The sequence below is a fragment of the Trichechus manatus genome, unplaced genomic scaffold (genome assembly GCF_000243295.1).
Source record: "Trichechus manatus latirostris isolate Lorelei unplaced genomic scaffold, TriManLat1.0 scaffold00133, whole genome shotgun sequence".
Lineage (NCBI taxonomy): Eukaryota > Metazoa > Chordata > Mammalia > Sirenia > Trichechidae > Trichechus > Trichechus manatus.
The window spans coordinates 7,768,882-7,792,319 of NW_004444069.1; the positions used below are offsets into that span (position 1 = coordinate 7,768,882).

The window sequence follows — 23,438 nt, forward strand, 5'->3', positions numbered from 1 at the left end:
GAACAGAAATCCTCAGAATTGGGGCATAAAAACAAGGCTGATTGAGCACAAACCTACAACAATCACTAGATTAAAAGAGAATTCACATTCTTCTCAAAGGAAATACATAGTCCTTCCATATTCCTAACAATCATCAGGAGAAGTCTCACATAAAAGGAAATTAAGATTGTTCTTAATTTTAGTCTAGTCACCTAACGACCTCAAATGACTAAAGTGGACCAAGGCTGGGGGAAGGTAAGGGGAAGCTCTAACTGCCTCCACAGCCTGCGGATGTGGCTTTTTCAACATGTCTGTGCCGTGTAGGAGCTGGGGCTCTGAGATGATCTGCACTTTCTTTTGTATAGAGGAAATGGCCCTAGTAGCCCTGATACTCACTGATAGTGACTCCAGGTCAGGATGACAGCTAATTCTGGTTCCAAGTCTTTCTTGTTTTCACTCATTCGACAAACATTTCTGAGTACCTGCTACGTGCCAAGCCCTGTGCTAGGTACTGGCTGGGGACACTGAGGTGAATGAGAGGGAGAAGGTCCATGGCCTCATGGGATCTGTCTTGTTCAATCAGGAGGCAGTGGTACCCACCTGCCTTTTGGCCAAAAGAGAGGAGTCCTGGAGCATGTCCATGATGATAATAAAAAGTTCATCAACCCACTTCCTCATTTCTAGGCCACTAACCTACAAAATTGAAAAAAAAAAAAAAAAAAGGTGGTAAATAGGATTAGAAGTTATGGCATTAATAGATACTTTGATTTCCTCAGACGTTAAATAATATTCTTTTCAGCCTTTGGAAAAAGCAGCTGCCCCCTTACCTGAGCCAATTCTCCTATTGTAGCCAAGACATTATTGATCACACCAGGGTTTGGATCAGGGTCTGGATCTTTCAGTTTCAAAATTAAAGCCTATGGAAAGATGGTATGAGAAGATGAATGGAGATTAGAATCTACTATAAAGCTTTCTTTTATGTAAGTAAAATTGGCTTAAGAGATCATATCAGTTATATATAAATTACTTCCAGGCTTTACGAATCCAGGATTTCTCTGGAATGTGGCTTCTAAAAATTTCCCCATATTGAGTACGAGTCTGATGTATGTGAGAGCTGGAAAACATCATGATTTAAGAACATTCCCCATACCTCCTCTACACTACATCTGTGTGATCTTTTACCCAGATTCACATATGTTATGATTCACACAACTTTAACGTATTCAACTCTGAAGATTCTTTTGGATTTTAAGGCTCATTTTTTCTTCATTTTCAGGGAGCTATTTTATGCCACTATCCACCTATTTCTCCTTGCCAAGCATTTTGGTGATGTGCTTTCAGCATCATATCAATCGTATAAGGAGACCATTTTCCTGTAACCAGTGAAATTCTTGGTATTTTTCAGTTTAAAGTACTTGACGTGGCTCTTGTCTCTGAGCCTGTGACCACAGAAACTGCCCACTTTGTTCGGTGTACCAGTGAGCACTGAAATACTCCCATCTCCCTAACAAGCTGACACGAGACAATCCAGAGAGGAAGTGCCTGTCTCTCCATCTGTTGTGCGTTACCTTCAAAATAGGCTCCATGTAGGGGCGGATGAGTCGGGGAGCATTGGAGACCAGGTGTCCCAGCATGCGGGCGCTCTGCTCTTTGATTCTTCCAATGCCACTGTGCTCCAGCTCTGTCAAGATCTGTAGGGAAGAAGAAAGGCTCATTACAGCAGAGGAAAGGCTAAAGAGGGACTGTGTGTCAAAAGGGAAATGTGGTAGAGAACTAGGGGAAGGAACCAGGCCTCCACTGTGGATCAAGTAGCTGCTAGATACTCCACAAGCAAAGGACACCTGTGCAGCTAATAGAACAGTCCTGGATACAGTTGTGACTGGCAGAAAAACCTGTATGAAACTAGTCCCTTCTCCTTCTATCACTGCACCCCTAGGCACCTACAGTTCTCTCCAAAGCATAGCTTTTAACAGTGCAGCACAGTCATGGCAGACTGAGAAAACAACAGGGAAAGCTGTGAGCAGAGTCTGCAGAAATGAGGGGAGGGCTTTCTGGGAGGAGAATCTTTGCCCAGTGAGCAAATCACAAATATGGCCTACAAATTAACAACGAAGGAATTAAAGAGATTCCACAGCAGAAAAACTATGATGAAAGAAATACTAATAGTATCTGTTTCAGGCACATCTAGATAACCCCCCAAAATTAGAGATCATATCTATAATACCCCCTTGGACCTTAATGAATAGAAATAATATATTTGTTCTAAGTGATATCCTTGAAAAATCAGGATATTATGCTCTTGGTGACAATACAGACTTTTGGACATAGACAACTTGTGATAGACGGACTTCTGGATAGCTGATGCTGCCAAAGGGAAATCTCTGGGCAGAAAGGAAAGTCAACATCACAAAGTCCACGTTAACTCAGTTACCCAGAGGAGTCTACAACTCATCACTATATTTATTGTTAGGTTAGCTCTAATAACCCCACTTTTATGGACTGATTGCCTTGCCAGCCTGTTTTCCCCCACTCACAGAAGACAGCAGTGAGAGGGGATGGAGAGGGATACTGAGAACAGACCTGCAGCAGCAGAAAGATGGCTGACTGTGAGGAACGTGCCCCAGAGAGGAGAGCACAACCACCTGGGGCAATGCAGGGCCAAATCAAAGAGCCCTAAATTCACTTTCACAGCCAAAGAGCATCACTGTATCCTAATAATAACCAACGTGCGCCCCGGTGGCCAAGACATCAAGAAAAGGTCAAAGTGCATTTAGTTTATGTTCCTTATCAAGGCATGAAAATGTGCAATTCAATTTAGGAAAATTAGTATCAAAGTTTAAAAACAAATAAAAAATATTTTTAACTTTGGAGTTTTAAGGTTAATTCACTCAACGGGTGCTTCACACTCCCCAATATCAGAAAAATAAAATAGGCTGAGAGCTTAATGTAAGTTTCAAGAAGACAGGAGCCATGTCTGGCTTATACAATGGTATATTTTCGGCACTCAGCAGTACCTGGAACATAGTAGGTACTCAAAAAGTATGCTGACTGAATGGACATATTGATGTTCTTATTAGGAGATATTTCTGAATCAAATTTATTTAGCACAATTTGAGCTGGCAGGTTCAACAATGATTTCTTTTTCTTCCTAAAGCGTTAGGTATTTTAAAAAGACTTAAAATGATGGACACTCTAAATGTAGGCCAGCAGTTAGAAAAATAAATCATTAGGCTAAAAACAGAAGTGCCAACAAAAGTACAATTTTATAATTTGCTGACTGATGATGTAATTTACAGCCACTTTATAACAAATTGTGAATAAGTGACATTCCTCTAGGGTAAAAGTTACATATATTATCTATGTTTAAGTTCTTTACATGTTATGAAAAGTGTTGTTCACTTCCAAAGAAGTTATGTGAGAGGGTCAGGAAGCAGAGGGAGAGGTGGACAAGGTGGAGGTGGGGACAGGAGATGGCTGCGTGAGCCACATGGAGACCCAGAAGAGGTAGGTGGAAATACCTTCCGGCAAGAAGGACTGGACCATGCATTACTCGTAACGAGGCCAGAGAACTTACTTGAGTAGGTGAAAACAAAACTTGAGGGGTAAGGCTTTGGCAGGAATTGGAAATCTGACTAGATCTAGCAGCAATGCCAGCCTGAATCTACCTTAGGTTATAGTCCAAGAAGCTTAACATGGCATCCCACAGTATTTAAGACTGAAAGCCAGCAACCACAGACCAGGGACAATGATTATAAGAAATGTTGGAACCATTCTCATATTTGTTATTTTTGTTAAGAACAATGGCCTCTGTGCTTGACCTGGCATCAGCAAGAAAAGCAGGAGAATGGAAAGACAGGGAGGAGCTGGGGAGATCAACTCCATCTGCAGCAAACCAAAGGAAGAAGGCTATGAAATGGAACAGCTCGTGACTTGCCAGGAAGGAGAAAGAGCTGCATGAGAGTTAGCCTGGGACTAAGAAGTGCCCTGGAGTCACACTGGCTTATGAGGTGATAACCACTAGAACTGCAATTATCAAACCAGAAGAACAGGTGGACACTTGGAGCCAAAGGTGGCTTTTACCAGGTATCTCAATTGTTACTCTCCTTCCTTGTCCTCAACTCTCTTTCCCAAGCAGCTCTTACAACGAGTAACCACCCCATTACCTCTGGGTTTGACTGTCATCCATTACCTGTATGAGCATCTTGCGCAGAAAAGGCATGACAAAGGCTGGATTCATGCTACTGAGCCGGCCCACAGTGCAGATGGCCAGCTCCCGGATCTCAAACACCTGGTCATTCAGGGCCACAAACAGGGCCTGCAAGTTCTCTGCCTGGGCCAGGTGTGCATCAAAGCGCTCATCCAGAGATGCCAAGACACAGTAGCGGATGTCAGGGTCTGCAAGAGCAATTGAGCCTTTGAACACTTCTTCAATTATCTCACCCCTCCACTCCTTTACCAGATACCAACTCCACTGCCATCAGCCCAGTGACAGAATTCCATACACCCTTTTCTCATCTAACCTTTGTCATTTTTTTCTCTAGTCATGGGAGCAAAGATAATAGAACTAAAGACAGATCATCTTACACCAACAGGCTGAAGTAGCCAAGCCTGATGCCTAGGCAGAGAAATAACAGAACATCAGCTTGTTGAGGCTGAAGATCTCTAGAGAATCCATGTAATAAAATTGGCTACTTCCAGCTGCCCCAAGCTCCTAAACTTCCCTAGACTGCTTCTGTCTTGGAAGCTTTACCAGGATCTGTTATCCCAACCACGAGCAGTTTGCTGAGCACATCTGCCACCACCTGCACTGCAGTCTGGCTAACCACATGAGCATGGCCACTGATGAGGTGGATGGAGGGTGTGAGCAGGCGGGAGCAGGTGCGGGCGGCTTCCATGCGGATCTCCTTGTGCTCACTGTTCAAGAAGTGATCTGCACAGTGGCGGACGAACTGGGTCAGAGAGTGGCCTGGATACAAACGCAGAGAGAAAACAATCAACACTGGTGCTTTGGAGAGGTAGGTCTGCAACTCACTAGCTGTATTTTCCATTTAATGGCTACTAGTTCAATTTTCAACAGAATATCGATCAACAAGATATTGACCCAGAACTCTTAAAAGGGTAACAAAAGGGCTTTGAATCAGCAGAAAGGCAAAAGGCAGGTAGTGAGAGAGCAGGGACACAGAAAAAAGGTACTCCCCCTCCCCAACCCTTTCTCTACTCCCTTCAAAAAATAAGTTATTTTGGGGGGTAATGAGAGAGCAGGGACACAGAAAAAAGGTACTCTCCCTTCCCAACCCTTTCTCTACTCCCTTCAAAAAATAAGTTATTTTGGTTCTTTTTGTGTTTTATTATGAACCAACCCCTTACATTCTCAGAGGGTAAAACAATTATTGAACAAATTTACCCGGCTTTAGTTCCCAGATTTAGATGCCAAAAACAAAACCTGATGTAGGCTGGGTTTAAAACATAGCTAATTTCTACTGGTTAGAAATAAATTACCCTGGGTGTTAATCAATGTGAAGTGTAGTAACTACAATAGGGAAACCACAGGTGGCTACAAGGCTTTAGACGTGTTTAGGGTTTTTGCATTTGCTTGTTTCCTTTTAGTCTTGACCAATACTACCTACATGATCTTAAATTTCAAAAAGGTCTATTTTTTTCTTCTGAAATATATCTCCCTAGGTTATTAATGTGGGTTTATCTGGGGCTTAGACTTCCAAACCGAACCACACAGGGCACCACTCTTGGAAATCATACCTCCACAGCAATGGAAACACCAAAGAAGCCCCTTCTTATAAACTTTGAAGCATTAAATTCCACCTCAGCTACATGGAACTGGGGAGGTAAGGGAGATCCATCTCTAACTTTTCCATTTCTGAAACATTATTTCATTGGATCAATGAATACTTCTGAGCACTGTCTTCTCCAAAACTCAGTACGGGACAAGGAAACAAACAGTAGGGATATGGGAAGAGTCTAAGAAGAATGAGTTGCTACAGAATCAACTATTCTGTCTTAAGTACACCTGGCAAGACCCAGGAATTCCAGTCAGTCTCATTCCTTACTCAAGGTTCCCAGCATCACTCACTATCTTGGCAGAAGCCACTGCAATTTCATACCTTCAAATTCAAAGCTGCCAAGAGTTCGAAGGGCTAGAGTGATGCTGCCCACATCGCTGGCCTCAGGGAGGGTCGTGAGGCCAGGAGAGGCCAGCTGATGGGCCAGGCCCTTGGGCATGCCTGGGTGCCGGAGGGGTTTGTGCATGAGGACCAAGGACAGCATCTTCAGTAGCCCATCCTGGATGTCCTTCTTCAGCTGCGGGATTTGGCGGCTCAGGTCATAGAGCACAGCAGTGAGAGCAGGGCTGAGAGGGAGGAAACCAGTCACATGTGGGGCTAGGCACATGACATTAAGACTGTTCTTGACCAGCAAGGGGAAAGGGCCCCACTGCCTGGTCTTTAAAGTGGAAAGAATACTACAAAACAGAGACAATGTCCTAAATTCTCTGGGCTGGGCCTTAGATTTCAGAACAATCTGTAAGTTTCTGATTTTTGTCACAGTAAAGCTTGCTTAATGTAATTCAGCACCATGCAGAAGATGGAGTCTCAATAAGTAATCTGGGAAGCAGATTGAGAGCATCTTCCTTATTTTATAGATAAAGAGAATAAAGTTTAGGGAGCTGTAGCGATTTGTCCAATAATAATATAAATAATAGTTGCAAAAGTTTATTAATTCCTACATGCAAGTTACTGTGCTAAGAGCAGCTATTTCATGAACTCTCTCACTTAATTCTCACAACTTTAGCAACAGGAATTGCTATTATACCCACTTTTCAGATGAGAAAACTAAGACTCAGAGAAGTTCAGTAACTTAGCCAAGATCACATAGCTAGCTAGGGATGAAACCAGGATATGAAACTAGCCTATGTTTAGTCTGAGCTATCCTGCCTACCCAATTTAATGTGCAAAAGACCATGCCTCTCTCTTTTCACAGTCCCAGGACTGGGGAGCAAGCCTAATACTAACTGAGACAGGGGAAACTCACGCTTCTGACACCCACCTCAGTCCCACTGCTAGCATAGGCTCCAGCAGCTCCTTGATATCCTGCTGGATGCCAGGCCCCATTGCCCGAGCTAGCATGCTGATGCAGGTGAACACTGTGGCATCCACCTGCATCGCCTTCTGTCTCCTGTAGAGAAACAAAGAGTGGCTAGTTTAGACATAACAACTTTTTGTGATGTTTCACTTCAAAATTGCCTTGGGGCAAGGAGGGCAGGCTACCTAGGCAGGGCCATGAAAAGTGGGCATGCAGGTTGTCTACTGCACAATTCTAGAGGGCATAGTCATCGTAGATTTCTATATTTATAACGACAACTCAGCAGACGGCAGTAAAGAGTTCTGACGAAGGGACCCCCTTTCCCAAATTCACACAAAGGCACCATATGGGCTAGTGAAGTGCTGGCCAGGGTACCTATTTAGGAAGCAAACTGAACAATGTGTTCATCAGGATACAAAGTACAGCCTACAGCTATCACATCACTTGCTCTTATTCAAAGGGAAATGGAAAGAAGTTTTTCTCCTCTTGATGAGAATGCCAGGCTTTAGAATGGGGAGGGCTTATTAACTCACCAGAGCAATTCTTGCTATTAAAACAGAGAATAAAAAGATACAACTATAAGATAAAACCAACGAACAATGAGACCCTATCTTTAGAAGAAGACACTCTGGCCTCTCCATCTTGCAGGGTGCTGAAGGTTTTTCTCTTCACTTTACTCATTAGGAGGTTCAAAGAGGTGAAAGGACTTATCCAACTTCAGTGATAAGGAAAAGATGACCACCAGGTCCCCTCCGTTCCAGTCCAGAATTTCTTTCTTTAGGTCTCATATCAAAATAAGACCCTTGAAAGCCAGAGAAAAAGAACAAAACTAGGAGATTCCCAGTAAATAAGAATATTGAGAACAGCACTGGCATCTAACATGTTCAGCTTCCCAAAATATTTACATATGTCATTTCATTTGGAAAAAGTTAGAACTCAGCTGATGAAAGGCTGTTTTTTTATATGCCTTGCTATACCCTGGAGGTTAATGATGCACAGAATGGGCTTAAGCTTCATGGAAACTGGGGTTGAGCATTCTTCCTCTCTAGGCAAATGGGGTAAAAGGTGAAATCGTAACAGAGATGCTTACTTATGGGCGAAGTCCTTAGGGGGCAGGGCTGCTCGGATGATGTCCAGTACACGAGGTAAATAGACCTTAAACTCAGACCTCACGGCCACAGAAAGTAACCCCAGGGCCTGGAAGGCTGCTGTACGTTCCTTCTCCTTTTTGACACAGCTTAGAACATGGTTCATGGTATCTTGGAGGTACTGGGTATCTGAGTACAGAAAAGATAAAATGTATGGCTCGAGGTCAGGGTTGGTCTATGTATCACAGATCAGAGTTCCTATAAAGCACTTAAATTTAAGAATAAATTAAGATTGGAGAGATGTTGTCTTAGTCATCTAGTGCTGCTATAACAGAAATACCACAAGTGGATGGCTTTAACAAAGAGAAATTTATTCTTTCACAGTCTAGTAGGCTACAAGTCCAAATTCAAGGCATCAGCTCCAGGAGAAGACTTTTTCTGTCAGCTCTAGAGGAAGGTCCTTGTCATCAGTCTTCCCTTGGTCTGGAAGCATCTCAGTGAAGGAACCTCAGGTCCAAAGGACACACTCTGCTTCCGGCACTGCTTTCTTGGTGGTTTGAGGTCCTCCTGTCTCTCTGCTCGCTTCCCTATTTTTATATCTCAAAAGAGACTGGCTTAAGACACTATCTAATCTTGTAGACCTCATCAATATAATTGCCACTAATCCATCTTATTAAATCATAGTGATAGCATTTAAAACACATAGGGAAATTACATCAGATGATAAAATGGTAGACAATCATACAATACTGGGTATCATCAACTAGCCAAATTGATACACACATTTTTGGGGGGACATAATTTGATCCATGACAGATGTTAAAAAGAATTTAGAGGGTATACTAGCCAAAGTCTTATGCTTGATAATTACTCCTCAGATACATCTTCTGGAAATAACAGAAATACAAGTTTTTCCTTTAATTAAAAAAAAATTTAAAGTGTCTCCAAAACAGAATATTCAACATAATTGTTTCCATTAGTGTTATATTTTGAGGGAAAGACTACATGCTCTTGTTTAAGAAATATATGTTAAATCTTGTTTAAAAACAGAATCATCTAAGTTATTTTATTGAAATTAAAGTAATATTGAATACTGTTTAAAACAGACATTCATCTTAGGCCTGGAAATCACTTTACTATTATCTAGAGATTTTTTTGTTATAGTTAATAGAAAGAGATTTAGATCTGGAATTTGGAAAGCCACGGTGCATGTTCATTAAGTTTACATACGCCAATGTGCATGGGTAGGCAATTCTTGGGCAACTGAAGCTAAAAGTGTTATTATTCCTCTGAAGGCTGGGATTTCCTGATTCTTCCCCCTCTTCTTCTATTTCTCCTCTTCCACCGATGCTGGCCCCAAATCTGTGCACCAGTAGCATGTATAGAGCAGAGCAGGCAAGATCACATAGCCACTAGAAAGTCAGGGGTGTTGAGGGCTACCAGAACCACAATCTAGAAGAAAGTGAACAGACTCCCCAACAGCATATATACATCACTGCATTTATGCTAATGAGAAATATCTTCTCCCATAGCTCTGGTAGTCAAATGACAATGAAGCATGCTGGGGCTTGGGTTAGGAGTGCTATGAAAACAGAAATGAAAGTGATGCAACCTTAAAATGAGAGCAAATCAATAAGGAAAACCAGACCTTTACATATGGGTCATCATTTTGGCAAGAAATGAGCTTAAACCAAGAGTGTAATTTCCTTTTCTGGACTGAATATTCTAAGAGATTAGGAATCTGACCTTCTTAGAGACTCCAACCAGTCTTGGGGTATTTTTTATATTCCCAAAGCTTACATCATCAGGAAGTTCAAGCAATGACTTCCAAACTGCAAGCTTTAAACAAGTGGCACTTAGCTAATGAGGTATGTGCTTATGGGAAATGCCCAGGCTGAATTTCAATTACATATTTTATTATATTATTTAATAAAACAACAAAAACCCACATCAAAAGAACACACCTAGGGGCCCTCTGAGCCTTTGTGTCTTGCTGCTAGGCAGCCTTTTTAGCTTACTAGGGTAACCCAATGCGCCAGACTTTGATCAAATTTGGCCTAGTTATTAGTTTCTTTTGAACGACAGACTTTCAGCCCAGGATCATTTAAAGGTCTACTGAACAGGGGCATGTCCAGTCATAAAAAGGTGGAAAACTGCTGGGCATCAGGCAGGAAGAGGCAAAAATTGAAAAAAATATGGGTGATTTCCATTATATCATTTCTCTAAGGTTCCATAATTTTATGTAGCTAATTGTCTCATCCTTACCCAACACATTCTACTTCGTACACACACAGCATATTTAACACTTTACCAGCTATATTTATCCTCTTGTCTCATCTGGGCTGTGTGGTGTGAAATGAGTCTGTGTGCTAGGAATGTCGGTTCCTGAGGATCAGGCTGGCCTCTCACTTCCGCTCCTGGTTCTCATCCGGGATTAAATGCTTCCTAAGCACAGGACTTGTGCACGAGAGCGAAGGACAAAGAGGTGTTCCAGACAGGAGCTCCACACTCAGCAAGTATGGAGATAAGACAAGGGCATTAAGTGTAAAGAGGTAACTGCAGTACTGTTACAATTTTTACTTCTACCCTATTTCCAAAATGGATTTGAAGTAGCTATAGGAGGCAGTAATAACATAATGATGGTTTCCATTTACTGGGGCTGACTCTGTGCCAAGCCCTACAGCAGGTGCTTAGGCAGCCTTTCAAGCAGTTATCTTGTGAGGCAGGATTATTCTAATTTTACAAATGAGGAAGTGGAGCTCAGGAAGGGCAAATAACCTACACAAAACCTCATACTGACAGACACAGGATTTACCCCGAGTCTGACGCCAAAGCCTTTCCACAGCTGAGGGTGATAATGGAAGAGAAAAAAACATTTCCAGCTGGAATAATCCAGGTAGGCCTCAGGGAGAAACCAGTCTCTGAGTCGAGCCAGTTCCAGGAGCCAGGAATTCACATTGCCCACTGAGAACAGGGTAGGAATACAGGAACCACGATCTATCACCAGTGGAACCTGCCTCTGGAACATCTAGTCCTTTCTTTTAGTGAGTGCCTGATGGCTCACTTACCACCTCTGGGGCAGGAGCAGGACAGTCATCAGATGCTCTCTGTCCTAGAGAGAGGCTGCTGCACAGTCTCTAAACCGTCCTTCCTTTGGTCTTTTTTCAGTCCACCCATAAACTTGTTGGCCCTAGAACTGCCTCTCTGCCTATACATGCTGACTGCTCCTGTGTCTGCCACCTCAGACATCAGTAGAAAAACATGAACTAGACACCACTGGAATTGGACATGAAGCAAAAAAAGAGAATAGTCCCTTAGCTGGCATTTTCTGAAACACCTCTTCCCTGTTTAAGTGTAAACTTAAATGGGTCATGACGTCTTCCATGGACATCCTCACCTGTGAAGGCAGAAGGTCGGAATGCAGCCAAGCGGGGCAACAAATTAAGGATTGTCATTTGGATCAGCGAGTTCTTGCTATTTCTGCATTTCAGCACCCACTGGCACACCTGAGAGAGGAAGGATAAAGGGTTGGCAGAGGAAAGTGAGGTGTGAAGCTTGGGAAGAGACGGAGAGGTCCTCTGCCACTTACCTGATCAAACTTCTCCTCCATCAAGTCTCTGCAACACCGGCTCTCCACCAGGGTGGATTTAGCTGGGCTAGGGGAAGCCCCAAATCCCATCAGGCCTTGGTGAGAGCTGTACCCCAGCAGCCCCACCAAGGCATTTGACTGCTGGGGCTGTACAGCTTGGAAACTGGTGAACGGGGTGATGTGCCGAGGTTTTGTCCCGAAGCCCATGAGATCTTTGCAGTACTTGTCATGTACCAGCTGCTGCTGTGTGATTTCTTCCATTTCTTCTCTTAGACGCTATAGACGGGGATAAAAATTACCTTTACTTATGAGTGGTGATCACCTGGAATCTATGAAGTCTACAGAGCAATGAATTTGCCCAATCCTGAAATGCAACTACTTCCAAAGTAGAGGGTGGCCAGTCTTCATCTCTAGGATTATGATTTCCCCTGGAACCTTGCAGGGGGCCTGGTTTTTGTTCTCATTTAGGCAGAAGAGCACCACCTACTGAACAATGAAGAAACAGCAGGGGGCTGGCTGCCAAGGGCACCTACCTTCAAGGACTCTGCTAGGTTTGGAAAAGGAAACTTACAAGTTGCTGTGAGTAGAGGGTACCTAAGATTACAGCAATGAAGCCTCTTGCAAAGTGGAGGGGCAGCCCCACGCCAGCACCCTATTAAAGATATTCTGGCCTCTTTCTTCTTCTTGGAAACTCGGGTAGAAACAACTTAGGCAAATTTTCTCAGAATCCCAGGATTCACAGGAAGTAAGGAATAAGCTGACAGGCTGAGAACTCAGCATCAATTCCCTTTTTTAAGGACTACTTGATAATTCATCCTCCAACAGTGCAAACTGAGAAGCATATAAAACAGCTTTCCAAACTTCCAAACTTTTCTCAACACAGATATTTTCATTTTTTGGAAACTCCTGTCCACTACTCTTGTCAAGGTCACCAATGACTTCTATGCTGCTAAACCCAATGGTCAATTCCTAGTCCTTATCTCTTTTGACTTATCCAGAGTATCTGATCCACTGACTATTTCTTCCTCCTTGAAACACTTTCTTCACTTGGCATCTTGGACCTGGAATTCTCCTGGCCCTCCTCCTTTCTCCCTGGCTGCTCCTTCTCAGTCTCCTTTGGTTCCTTTTTGTCTCCTGACCTCGTTCTCAGGCCCCATCTCTCCTCTGCTCCCTTGTGGTTCTCATCCAGTCTCATGACTTGAAATAACACCTACAGGCTGCCGACTCCAAATCTGAATCTCTGGCCTAGATCTCTTCCCCAGACCTACTCAATATCCCCACTCAGAAGCCCAACAAGCTTCTCAAACTTATCACGTTCAAAACCAAACTCCTAGTCCAGTACAACTAGCTGGTACACGGCTACCATCACTGACTGCTCTGACCGGGACCACAACGGAGGGTCCCGGACAGAGCTGGAGAAAAATGTAGAACAAAATTCTAGTCACAAAACCATACCAGACTTACTGGCCTGACAGAGACTGGAGAAACCCCGAGAGTATGGCCCCCCGACACCCTTTTAGCTCAGTAATGAAGTCACTCCCGAGGGTCACCATCCAGCCAAAGATTAGACAGCCCCATAAACAAAATGAGACTAATGGGGCACAACAGTTCAGGGACAGGGATTAGAAGGCAGGAGGGGACAGGAAAGCTGGTAATAGGGAACTGAAGGTTGAGAAGGGACAGTGTTGACATGTCATGGGGTTGTTAACCATTGTCATAGGGCAATATGTGTACTAAGTGTTTAATGAGAAACTATTTGTTCTGTAAACCTTCATCTAAAGTACAATAATAAAAAAAATTACTATTAAAAAAAAGTTAAAAACACTGAAACAGACTACTATACACAAAATAAATGGCTAAAACTTAAAAAACACAATGCCAAGTGCTGGAGAGGATGCAAAGCAACTGGCCTCTCATACACTGCTGGTGGGAAGGCAAAGAAGGTATAGCCATTTTGAAAAAGAGTTTGGCAGTTCAATATAAAGGTGAACACACACTTACCGTAAGACCCTGCAATCCTACTCCTACGTATTAACACTAGAAAACTGAAAACATTTGTTCCTTACAAAGACCTGTATGCACATGGTTATAGCAGCTTTATTTATAACTGACCAAAACTGGGAACAACTCAAATACCCATTAATTGGTGAACAGATAAACAAATTGAGGTACATCCATATAATGGAATGCTACTCATCAATAAAAAGGAACAAGTTCAGTGGTATGCTAGAGCTAGCTGGTACCAGATCATAAGAAACCACTGTTAAATCTTCAGGAATTTTGTGAGCGGTTTGGGTAGCTTAATACAGGCCATGGTAGAAGTATTTACACCACAGTAATTACCACAGTAGGATCCCTGGGTGGCATACCTAACAGGTTAAACGCTCAACTACTAGCTAGTTTGAATCCATCCAGAGGCACCTTAGAAGACAGGCCTGGCGATCTGCTTTCAAAAGGTCACAGCCTTGAAAACTCTATGGAGCAATTCTACTCTGCATACTTGGGGTCACCATGAGTCAGAATCAACTCGATGGCAGCTAACAGCAACCATTACCAAATGCACTACAAATCGGGGCTGTTTTTTTGGAAAGCAGGTCGTTAAAACATTTATCAGCTGAACATTTACATTACTGGACAAACTTCTAATACCTTCAACAACGAGATGAATCTCAAAAACATTCAGCTAAGTGAAAGAAGAAGCAAAAAGGCAGAACTATACGGATATTAATCAGATCAATGGTTGACAAGAGTTGAGGGTAGGGCGAGGGGACTGACTAGAAAGGGGCATGAGGGACATTTTTGAAGTAATGAAACTGTTCTACATTTTCAGTATGGTGGTGAATACCCAATTGTATACATGTGTCAATATTTTTACTGCATGTAAATTAATCATCAATAAACCTGACTTAAAAAACAAACTCCTGACCTTCTCCCCCAAACCTGCTCCTCCCATCTCAGTAAGAGGCAACTCTGTCCTTCCAGTTGCTCAGGCCAAACACCTTGACTCTTCTTTCTCTTCCACCCACCTCCAATCTATGAGCAAATTCCAAACTCAGAATCCAGCCACTTCTTAGCTCTCCACAGCTCCTGCTAGGGCTTGAGCTGCAAAAATCTCCTGCTAGGATTGTTGCAGTTGCAGTTGCCTCTTAACTGGGCTCCTGGCTTCAGGCCTTCCCCCTCCTACAGTCCATTCTCAACACAGCAGTCAGAGCGATCCTTTTGGAACATGACTCAAATGTCACTTCATTGCTCAAAACCTGCTAGTAGCTTCTCGCTTCACACAGAGTCCATGCAATGGCCTTCAAGGCCCTTTGTCATGCGCCCCCTCCCCACCCCAGGTGCTCCTCTGACCCCATCTCCTACAACCTCTCTCCTGCCTACTCTGCTCAGCCACACTGGCATTCTTGCTGCTCTTCAAATACACCAGCATGTTCTCACCTCTGGGCCTTTGCACTTACCAAGTCATCTGCCTAGAATGCTCTCCCCTAGATATTTGCACATTTTTTTTCTCACCGCCTTCACGACTGTGCTCAAATGTCAACTTCTCAATGAGGTTCTCCCTGTCACCATATTTTAAAATGCAATCCTCAGTCCATGCTAGCATTTCCAATTTCCCTTCCCTGCCCCACTTTTCTCCAGAGCACTATCACCACGTGACATACTATGTATGTTTACTTATCCGAGCATTGTCTATCCCCTTAGTGCTAGAATGTAATCTGTTTTGCTCGCTGCTGCATTATTCTAGCTGTTAGGACACAGTGTGGCTGGCACATAGTAGGTTCTCAATTAGTATTTATTCAATGAATAAACAAATTATGAAATGATAACACTTTACATTTGGATAGTTCTTTATAATTTACAAAGCACCTTCACAAGTACTATTTTACTTAAATCTGACAACTACCCTATGAGTCAGGTGACACTGTCCTATTTTCTGGGAGGAAACAAAGATCCCAGAGCTGCCTGAGCTATAGTGGAAAGCACCATGTTAAACTCGGGTGGGAAAATCTCTGAACACTACCGTTTATGGGATGCCTACCATGTATGAGGCACTGCTGCGTGCTCCAAATATATTTAGAAATCTCACAATAGTTCTATGAGATGGGTAAAGTTTCCCTGTTAAAAGTGAGGAAAATGAGGCTAAAGGGGGTAGTTATTTGCCTAAGTCCCACAGTAAACAGAGGGGTGGGGCACAGTAGATAGGGGAGTAAGGAAATGGTAGAGAGGGGAGTGGGGTCACAGTAGATGGGGAGTGGGGACATGGCAGACAGGGGAGTGGGGACACAGGAGGCAGGGGAGTGGGGATTCAGAAGCTGGACACCTCTGCCTCTGTTCCTACACAGGGCCCGGTGCCCCACATATAGGGCACAGCCTTTACCAAACAATCATTGTCTCTACTTAAGCAGGAAGCGTGGCATGAAACCTCACACCAACCAGCTCCCCAAGGGAAGACTCACAGATGGAGCTTGTCAGGGATTGAGTTGTGCCCCCCAAAAATATCTGTCAGCTATGCTGGGTCATGATTCCCAGTGTTGTATGATTGTGTAATCTCATGTCATTTCCTTGTATGTTGTGAACTCTATCACTATGAGAAGGTTATATGTGATCTCCTTATGTTTTGTAAATTCTATCACTGTGATGAGGTTATTATACTGATGAGGTTTACAAGATTAGGCAGTGTCTTAATGCAATCTCTTTTGAGATACAAAAGAGAGAAGTGAGCAGAGACACATGGGAACCTCATACCACCAAGAAAGCAGTATCGGGAGCAGAGCGCATCCTTTGGACCTGAGGTTCCTGCGCCGAGATGTTCCCAGACCAAGGGAAGACTGACACATCACAAGGACCTTCCTCCAGAGCTGACAGAGAGAGGAAACCTTCTCTTGGAGCTGATGCCCTGAATTTGGACTTGTAGCCTACTGGACTGTGAGAGCATAAACTTCTCTTTGCTAAATCCATCCACTCGTGGTATTTCTGTTAGAGCAGTGCTAGATGACTGAGACAGAGCTCTACTCCCAAACATATCCTGAAGTCAACTACTGCTCAGAATCTGCACCGCCCCTTCCAGTGGAAGCCCCCACCCTGGCTGGCCCAGACTACTGTAATAGCTTCCGGAGGTGGCTGTGAGACTGTGACCTCCAACTACAAGGAGCCTAACTGACCAAGGGCTCCAGGGGCCGCGCTCTGAAATCCATCGCCATATTGGTGCCAAAGCCAGATTTTTCACAGGAAATAGCCAGTGACAGAAGACAACAGGGATACTAAGACAGGCCTGCTCTGGGGAGACACAGGACTCCTCTGACAGCTGACTTTGGACTGAGGCCCCACAATGGCCTTGCAGGTGGTCTAGGACGCTTCCATCCAACTTTCCTTCCCTCTATTGTTCACTCAAGGAAAGAGAGTACACTGTGGTCTGATGGTTCTGCCAGCCTCCCAGCTCCTACCCTTGTGAATTCCCCTCTGACACAGCTTCTCACCTTTCCCTCCATGCAGATGATTCAGACCAGCTTGCTGAGACCAGCTCCCTCCTCATTTTCTCTCACAGGCTATTCCTTTCCTACAGTCCTTGCACTTTTAAACCCATCTTCACATCTGCTTCTTAGACCAACACACCTCCTAACTGGTCTCCCTGCTTTTACTTCTACCTCTCCAAAAGCTTTCACCCACAAGCAGCCAGTGATGGTTAAAAACGCACATCACATCATTGCCCCATTTACAAATCTCCAGTGTTTCCCCCACAGTTAGGATAAAGCCAGTGTTTACGGTTAACTACGAGGTCTACTAATTTAGACCCTCCCTTCCTCTTTCCCTCCCTGACTTTGCCTCCCTCACTGTGCACCAGCCACATTTCCCTTCTTCCTGTTCCCTGAACTTGTCAAACTCTCTCCCACCTCAAAGCCTCTACCTAGAACACAATACCCAGCCCTCTGCAGGCTGACTCCTTTATGTCATGCAGGTCTCAGCTCAAATGGCACCACCTCAGGCAGGGCCTTCCCTGACCTCCCCTCCCCAGTTACTCCATCCCAGTTACCTTCTATCCCACTGCCTATTTTATTTTCTTCATAGAACTTGTTGCTATCTGAAATTATCCTGTTTACTTATTTATTGTCTATTCCCTCTACAAAATGTCAGCTCCGTGAGGGCAAGGCTCTTGCCTTGTCTTGCTCACTGCTGCATCCTAACAAGGGCCTGGCATACAGAATGGCATGTAACTAACTTCAGCAGCAGAAGCCTGAGCCCTCCTCTGACAGAGGTCCTCACCTCTCCCTCCATGCTGCTGATGCGGACCAGTTCGTTGAGAATCAGCAAGGCTCCATGGATCCGGTCATCCCGATTCATGCCCTTCTCCTTGGCCAAGGTCTCATCAAACCCTTTCTCTGCTTCTTCAAATGTGTGCTATGTAGAGATATCAGAAAGCCGTAATTACCCAGTATCCAAAGTCAGAAAGAGTACAGCCTCACTCCATCCATCGCAGTTCTGAGGAGTTACTATGCCTGCTCAGTGTATGGGGTCACCTATGCCTTTACCTTCTCCTAGCACACTGGCTAGGATCATCAACAATACTAATCTATCAAGCTCTCTTGCTCAATTATGGAGTCCCTGGGTGGTGCAAACGGTTAAGCACTCGACTACTAGCTAAAAGGCTGGTGGTTCGAACCCACCCAGAGAAGCCTCGGAAGACAAGCCTGCCACATGCTTCCAAAAGGTCACGGCCTTGAAAGCCTTATGGAGCAATTCTACTCTGTATACATGGGGTCGCCATGAGTTGGAATGGACTCAACTAACAACAACTTTCTCAATTAATTTAGAATCAACTCTCATGACAACCCCATGAGACAGATACCATTATCATCCTTACTTCATAGATTAAAAAAATAAGAGAATCAAATAAATTAAGCAACTTGTCTCAGGTCACACAGCAAAGCCAAGGCTGGAACCCAGAGCTCCCAATCCCATGTTCAGGGCTCTTTTTGTAATACAGGGCTCATCAGTAAGTTCCCTTGGCAGCAGCCTTCAACACAGGACTCATACTAGAGGACACACAACTGGTACTTTCTTAAGTAAGCATCAACCACATTTCATTGATTCTGAGACACACATTTTTATATATTTTAACATCTCTGAAAAGAGAAATGTCTTATTAATAAGAGAGCACTGAGTCACAGTTTAATTGGCACCATATTTTTATTCTTAGTGACACATAAAATAATGGTGCAGCTATTAACAGGTCTTTGTTTTGATGAAATACAACATAGTAAGTATTATCGATGCATACTGACCATAAAAAAATCGTTTGAGACCAAAAACAAATGTTACTATATGTGGTCTGTGGCAAGGGACCTATTCTGGCCCTTTATGTCAAGTAATAATCTATGTGAATATGCTCTGCTGGTGGCTGGAATGGGACCCTCTCCTCACCCTATACCACTGAGGCTTCTGCATCTCCTTTGGCTCACGCTGGGTGGTGAGAATCAGACAGGCGCGGAGGGCAGCTACGGCTCCCTCCCGGATGGCCTGTTTGGGGTCCCACACGGCCACAAATATGTTGTCAAAGAAGGGTTGCACTTGCTGGAAGAAGAAGGTGGGAACGCTGATGGCCAGCTCACGGAGAACCAGAACCTGGGAGAAAAACGCAAAATGAGATCTCTAATCCATATCAGAGGCTCTCTCAGGAGTACAGCCTCTAGTCATCCTAGAGCCTACATATGTTAGGAAAAAAGATTTGCCCACTTTCCTAGGGTTAGATTTTATCCTCCAGCTAGGAGAAGTTCTGGGGACAGAGGAAGGAAAAGAAAATTGACAAAACATCTCAGTATTCACTATCCTAGGTTATTTACAAACACAGAATGCTTGTAGTATTAGACCACAAGCTTTGGAAGAGCAGTTATTTTTGTTTTGTATACAGTTATACTGACAGCAAGGAGCCCTGGTGGTGCAGTGGTTAAGTGCTCAGCTGCTAACTGAAATGCTGGTGGTTCAAACCCACCAGCCGTTCAGCAGGAGAAAGATGTGGCAGTCTGCTTCCATAAAGATTACAGCCTTGGAAACCCTGTGGGGCAGTTCTACTCTATGGGTTGCTATGAGTTGGAATCGACTTGATGGCAGTGGGACTGGGTTTTCTGGATACTGACAGCTTAGAACCGTGCCTGGAATACAGTTAGTGTTCAATAAATATTTGTTGAGTAAATGAGCAACCCTGTTTAGTGTTTAATCCTGTTATTATTTCATGTCACAGAGGAAGATACTGAAAGTCGGCAAGGTTGCTCCAGTGACAGTAAGTAGCGAAGCAAGACCTGAACCAAGGTCCAAGTGTGTGTCCTTCCCCCAGCACCATGCTCCTTCCTCGTAGTGTTGCCTCCTAAAGAGGGAGCTGACTAGTGAAGATCCGACTGATGCACACTAATTCCCAGACTCTTCCTCTCAAGCAGAGTCTGCCCCATCTCACGGCTGGCATCCCAACCCAAGAAAGCAGCCTTTTTCAGGACGAGCCTCAAAAAGCGGCAAGAATGTACCACTGAAAGATGAGGATAAGAAGCCACTCCCTCAAATGCACAATGGTCAATGGGGAAAAGGAAAGATTTAACAAGGTACCAACTGATCAACAATGTCTAAAAACAAGCAGGAAAAGGCTGGGAGAAGGCAGACCAACTCTCCAATGGTGGGCAGTGAAGGTACCCACTTCCCCTGGTCCTCTCTTACCCCAGTACTTCCATACTCCTATGCTATACGCAAGAGAAGCCTTAATAAAGATACAGAAGGCATCATACAGATAGCACAGCCACCTGGGGCTTTGTAAACCTTTTGACTTGTGGCTTCTTCTCTCCTCTATGACTGAGTGGTGACTTCTGCTGGGGAGGCAACTGTGATTCTAGAAAATTAGAGTTCAGAATAGCCTTGTGCTTAGAGCTGTCTCTTCAAGTGACAATAAAGAAGAGAACTTTTAAGTTTCCTTTTCAGGTACTGAGTTCAAAGGCTGAGATATAAGATTTCGGGACAGAACCTAAGTCTGCTAAGAGACACAGCACCTTTTCTTAGAGTGTCCCCACTTATTCATTGCTTTCAGGGACCTGAGCCTATTGCAGGAGGGACCACGACATGTCACCATCACTCCCTAAGTCTGCCCATGCTCCTCCCTCCAGGTACTCACCGCTGCATGTCTCCGGCCCTCGTTGCGGTCAGCACCCAGCCATTCCAGGGCTCGCTTCACCTCAAACTCCACATACTCAGCAGTAAAAGTGTCTCCTGCCATGGCGAGGCGGCCAATGGCCTTGGATGCCATTTCCATGACAACTGGGTCATTGGAGGGGAGGAGGTTCCGAAGATAGTTAGCAAATCTGCCGATTCGGGTGGCATTCCCACCTTCCACTCCTATGAGGCTGGCTGGAAAAGAAAGGAGGCAAAGGTGAGGATGGGGCACACGCTGTCCAGGAAAGCTTGCTGCCTTGGAATGAAAGGTCTGAGTGACCCTGTCATTTCACTTGGAGGACAGACTTCAATTTCCAGAATAAAAGATGGTTAAGGATGCAGGTAGTTTTCATTTTAACCAATAGATTTGGTATTTGTGCTATAACTACTTCTATAAAGCAAAATGACCTCATTTTAGTATCATATAATTTATCTTCCCAGGCAGAAAAGGAATTCAAACTGGGACTGGATAATAACTCACAGAATGGACCATCAGTCCTTGGGAGCTGAAAATTACCTGCCTTTTATTAACTGTACCCCAACTCAACTCCTCCACTTGTGAGCCCTGCTCTGCCAAACCCTACCAAATACAGAAACCAAAACTTGCAAGAAGCAACACAGAGTAGTGGAAAGAAAGTAGGTGTTTAGTCCCAGCTCTGGCAAACTGTCTGGCCCTAGAAAAGTCACTTAATGGTGCTGAGACTCACCTTCCATATGTGAAAATACCTGCTTTGCCCATATCCCAGGTCTGTTGCTAAAATTAATGCATGTATAAGTTCACTGAAAGCCACAAACTCACTAAATAAATATGAAGTAAGCATGTATTAAGTGGCAGACATGGGGTGCAGTGGACACGAAGATGAGCAGATGTTTATTCATTTCACAGTTGTTATTATTACCAGAGACTCTGTCCTTACCTATGGCCAAGATGCCACCTTTCCTCTCATTGGCATCGGAGCTGGAGACTAACTCAAAAATGTGATGGTTCAGCTGATCATAGAAGCGGGTAGACTCCTCTTGACTCATCTGCAAAAGAAGATGTGCTCAGAACAATTTCTAATGTCTCCCTGGTGGGAGCAGGGATGGGGCTTCCAAAGATTAAGACCCAAGCCACAGATAGTAGCAACAGTTCAAACGAAAGACAAAGTGTCTGCCTATTTCTATCGTTTTAAACTGCAAAGCAACTGAACTCACAATTCATCTGTTCATTTAACAAATACGTACTGAGTATCCACCCCATGGCAGGCAATGTCCTGTCCTAGGTTCTACCTAGTACGAGGGGTGCAAGGATGAACAAGACATTGTCCCTGACCTCTGTTTACTCTCTATTTGGAAACCCCCAAGCAATCAACTTTCTAAACCCATCCCAAACACTGTACTCACATGGAAAGAACTGAACATCTGGTATGTGATGGGAAAAAGAAAAAATTAAGAGGCAGATTCTACCCTGATACCTAAAAGATCAACACAAACACAAGAAATGCCACGGTGGCGTCTGGGGTCTTAAAAGCTTGCAAGCAGCCGTCTAAGATGCATTAATTGATCCCAACCACCTGGAGTAAAGGAGAATGAAGAACACTAAAGACACAAGGAAAGTATTAGCCCAAGAGACAGAAAGGGCCACATAAACCAGAGACTTTATCAGCCTGAGACCAAAAGAACTAGATGGTGCCTGGCTACCACCAATGACCGCCCTGACAGGGAACACAACAGAGAGTGTTGTGATGGAGCAGGAGAAAGGTGGGGTGCAGAACTCAAATTCTAGTAAGAAGACCAGACTTAATAGTCTGAGACTGGAGGAACCCCGGAAAGCATAGCCCCCGGATTCTCTATCAGCCCAGAACTAAAACAATTTCCGCGGCCAACTCTTCAGACAGGGATTAGACTGGACTGTGAGACATAAAGTGATACTCGTGAGGAGTGTGCCTTTTAGCTCAACTAGATACAAGAGACTAAACAGGCAGCTTCTGTGCGGAGGTGAGATGGGAAGGCAGAGAGGGTTAAAAGCTGGTTGAATGGACATGGGGAATCAGAGGAGGAAAGGAGGAGTGTGCTGTCATAGTATGGGGAGAGCAATTAGGGTCACATAACAATGTATGTATAAATTTTTGTATGGGAGACTAACTTGAAATGTAAACTTCATTTAAACTACAATGATAAACAAAAAAAGAAATGCCACAGAAATGTGAAACTGCTGCAAAGGAACCTGCACCTTCTATCGACATTAGCAGTTGGGTGCCTTTCTGAAACAAAATTGCTGTATTTTCAAATCTTCATTTAGCTGTCAAAAGGAATCTAAAATATCGTAACACAACACTATGAAAAACTGTACTCCAGCAATTTGAGAACTAGAGGAAATGGACAAATTTCTAGAAACACACTACCTACATAACTAACAGACTGAGACAGAAAATCTGAACAGATCTATAGTAAGAAAAGAAATTAAACAGGTAATTTAAAAAACTCCCAACAAAAAAAAAAAGCCCTGGCCTAGATGGCCT

At 43.9% G+C, this 23,438-nt stretch overlaps 1 protein-coding gene across 1 annotated transcript in view; it reads right to left on the bottom strand.

The window, feature by feature from the left end:
• The window catches only part of MTOR (mechanistic target of rapamycin kinase), a 138,928-nt gene that overhangs the window by 110,393 nt on the left and 5,097 nt on the right, over positions 1-23,438 (bottom strand). The window contains exons 3-16 of the mRNA XM_004385165.1: positions 21,855-21,963; positions 20,900-21,132; positions 19,171-19,371; positions 18,013-18,147; positions 11,752-12,027; positions 11,560-11,668; positions 8,165-8,351; positions 7,039-7,167; positions 6,099-6,343; positions 4,730-4,945; positions 4,169-4,374; positions 1,548-1,670; positions 807-896; positions 580-672 (exon numbers count right to left, since the gene is read on the bottom strand). Of these exons, the coding sequence (XP_004385222.1) occupies positions 580-672; positions 807-896; positions 1,548-1,670; positions 4,169-4,374; positions 4,730-4,945; positions 6,099-6,343; positions 7,039-7,167; positions 8,165-8,351; positions 11,560-11,668; positions 11,752-12,027; positions 18,013-18,147; positions 19,171-19,371; positions 20,900-21,132; positions 21,855-21,963 (2,352 nt within the window). The remainder of the gene's footprint in view (positions 1-579; positions 673-806; positions 897-1,547; positions 1,671-4,168; positions 4,375-4,729; positions 4,946-6,098; positions 6,344-7,038; positions 7,168-8,164; positions 8,352-11,559; positions 11,669-11,751; positions 12,028-18,012; positions 18,148-19,170; positions 19,372-20,899; positions 21,133-21,854; positions 21,964-23,438) is intronic.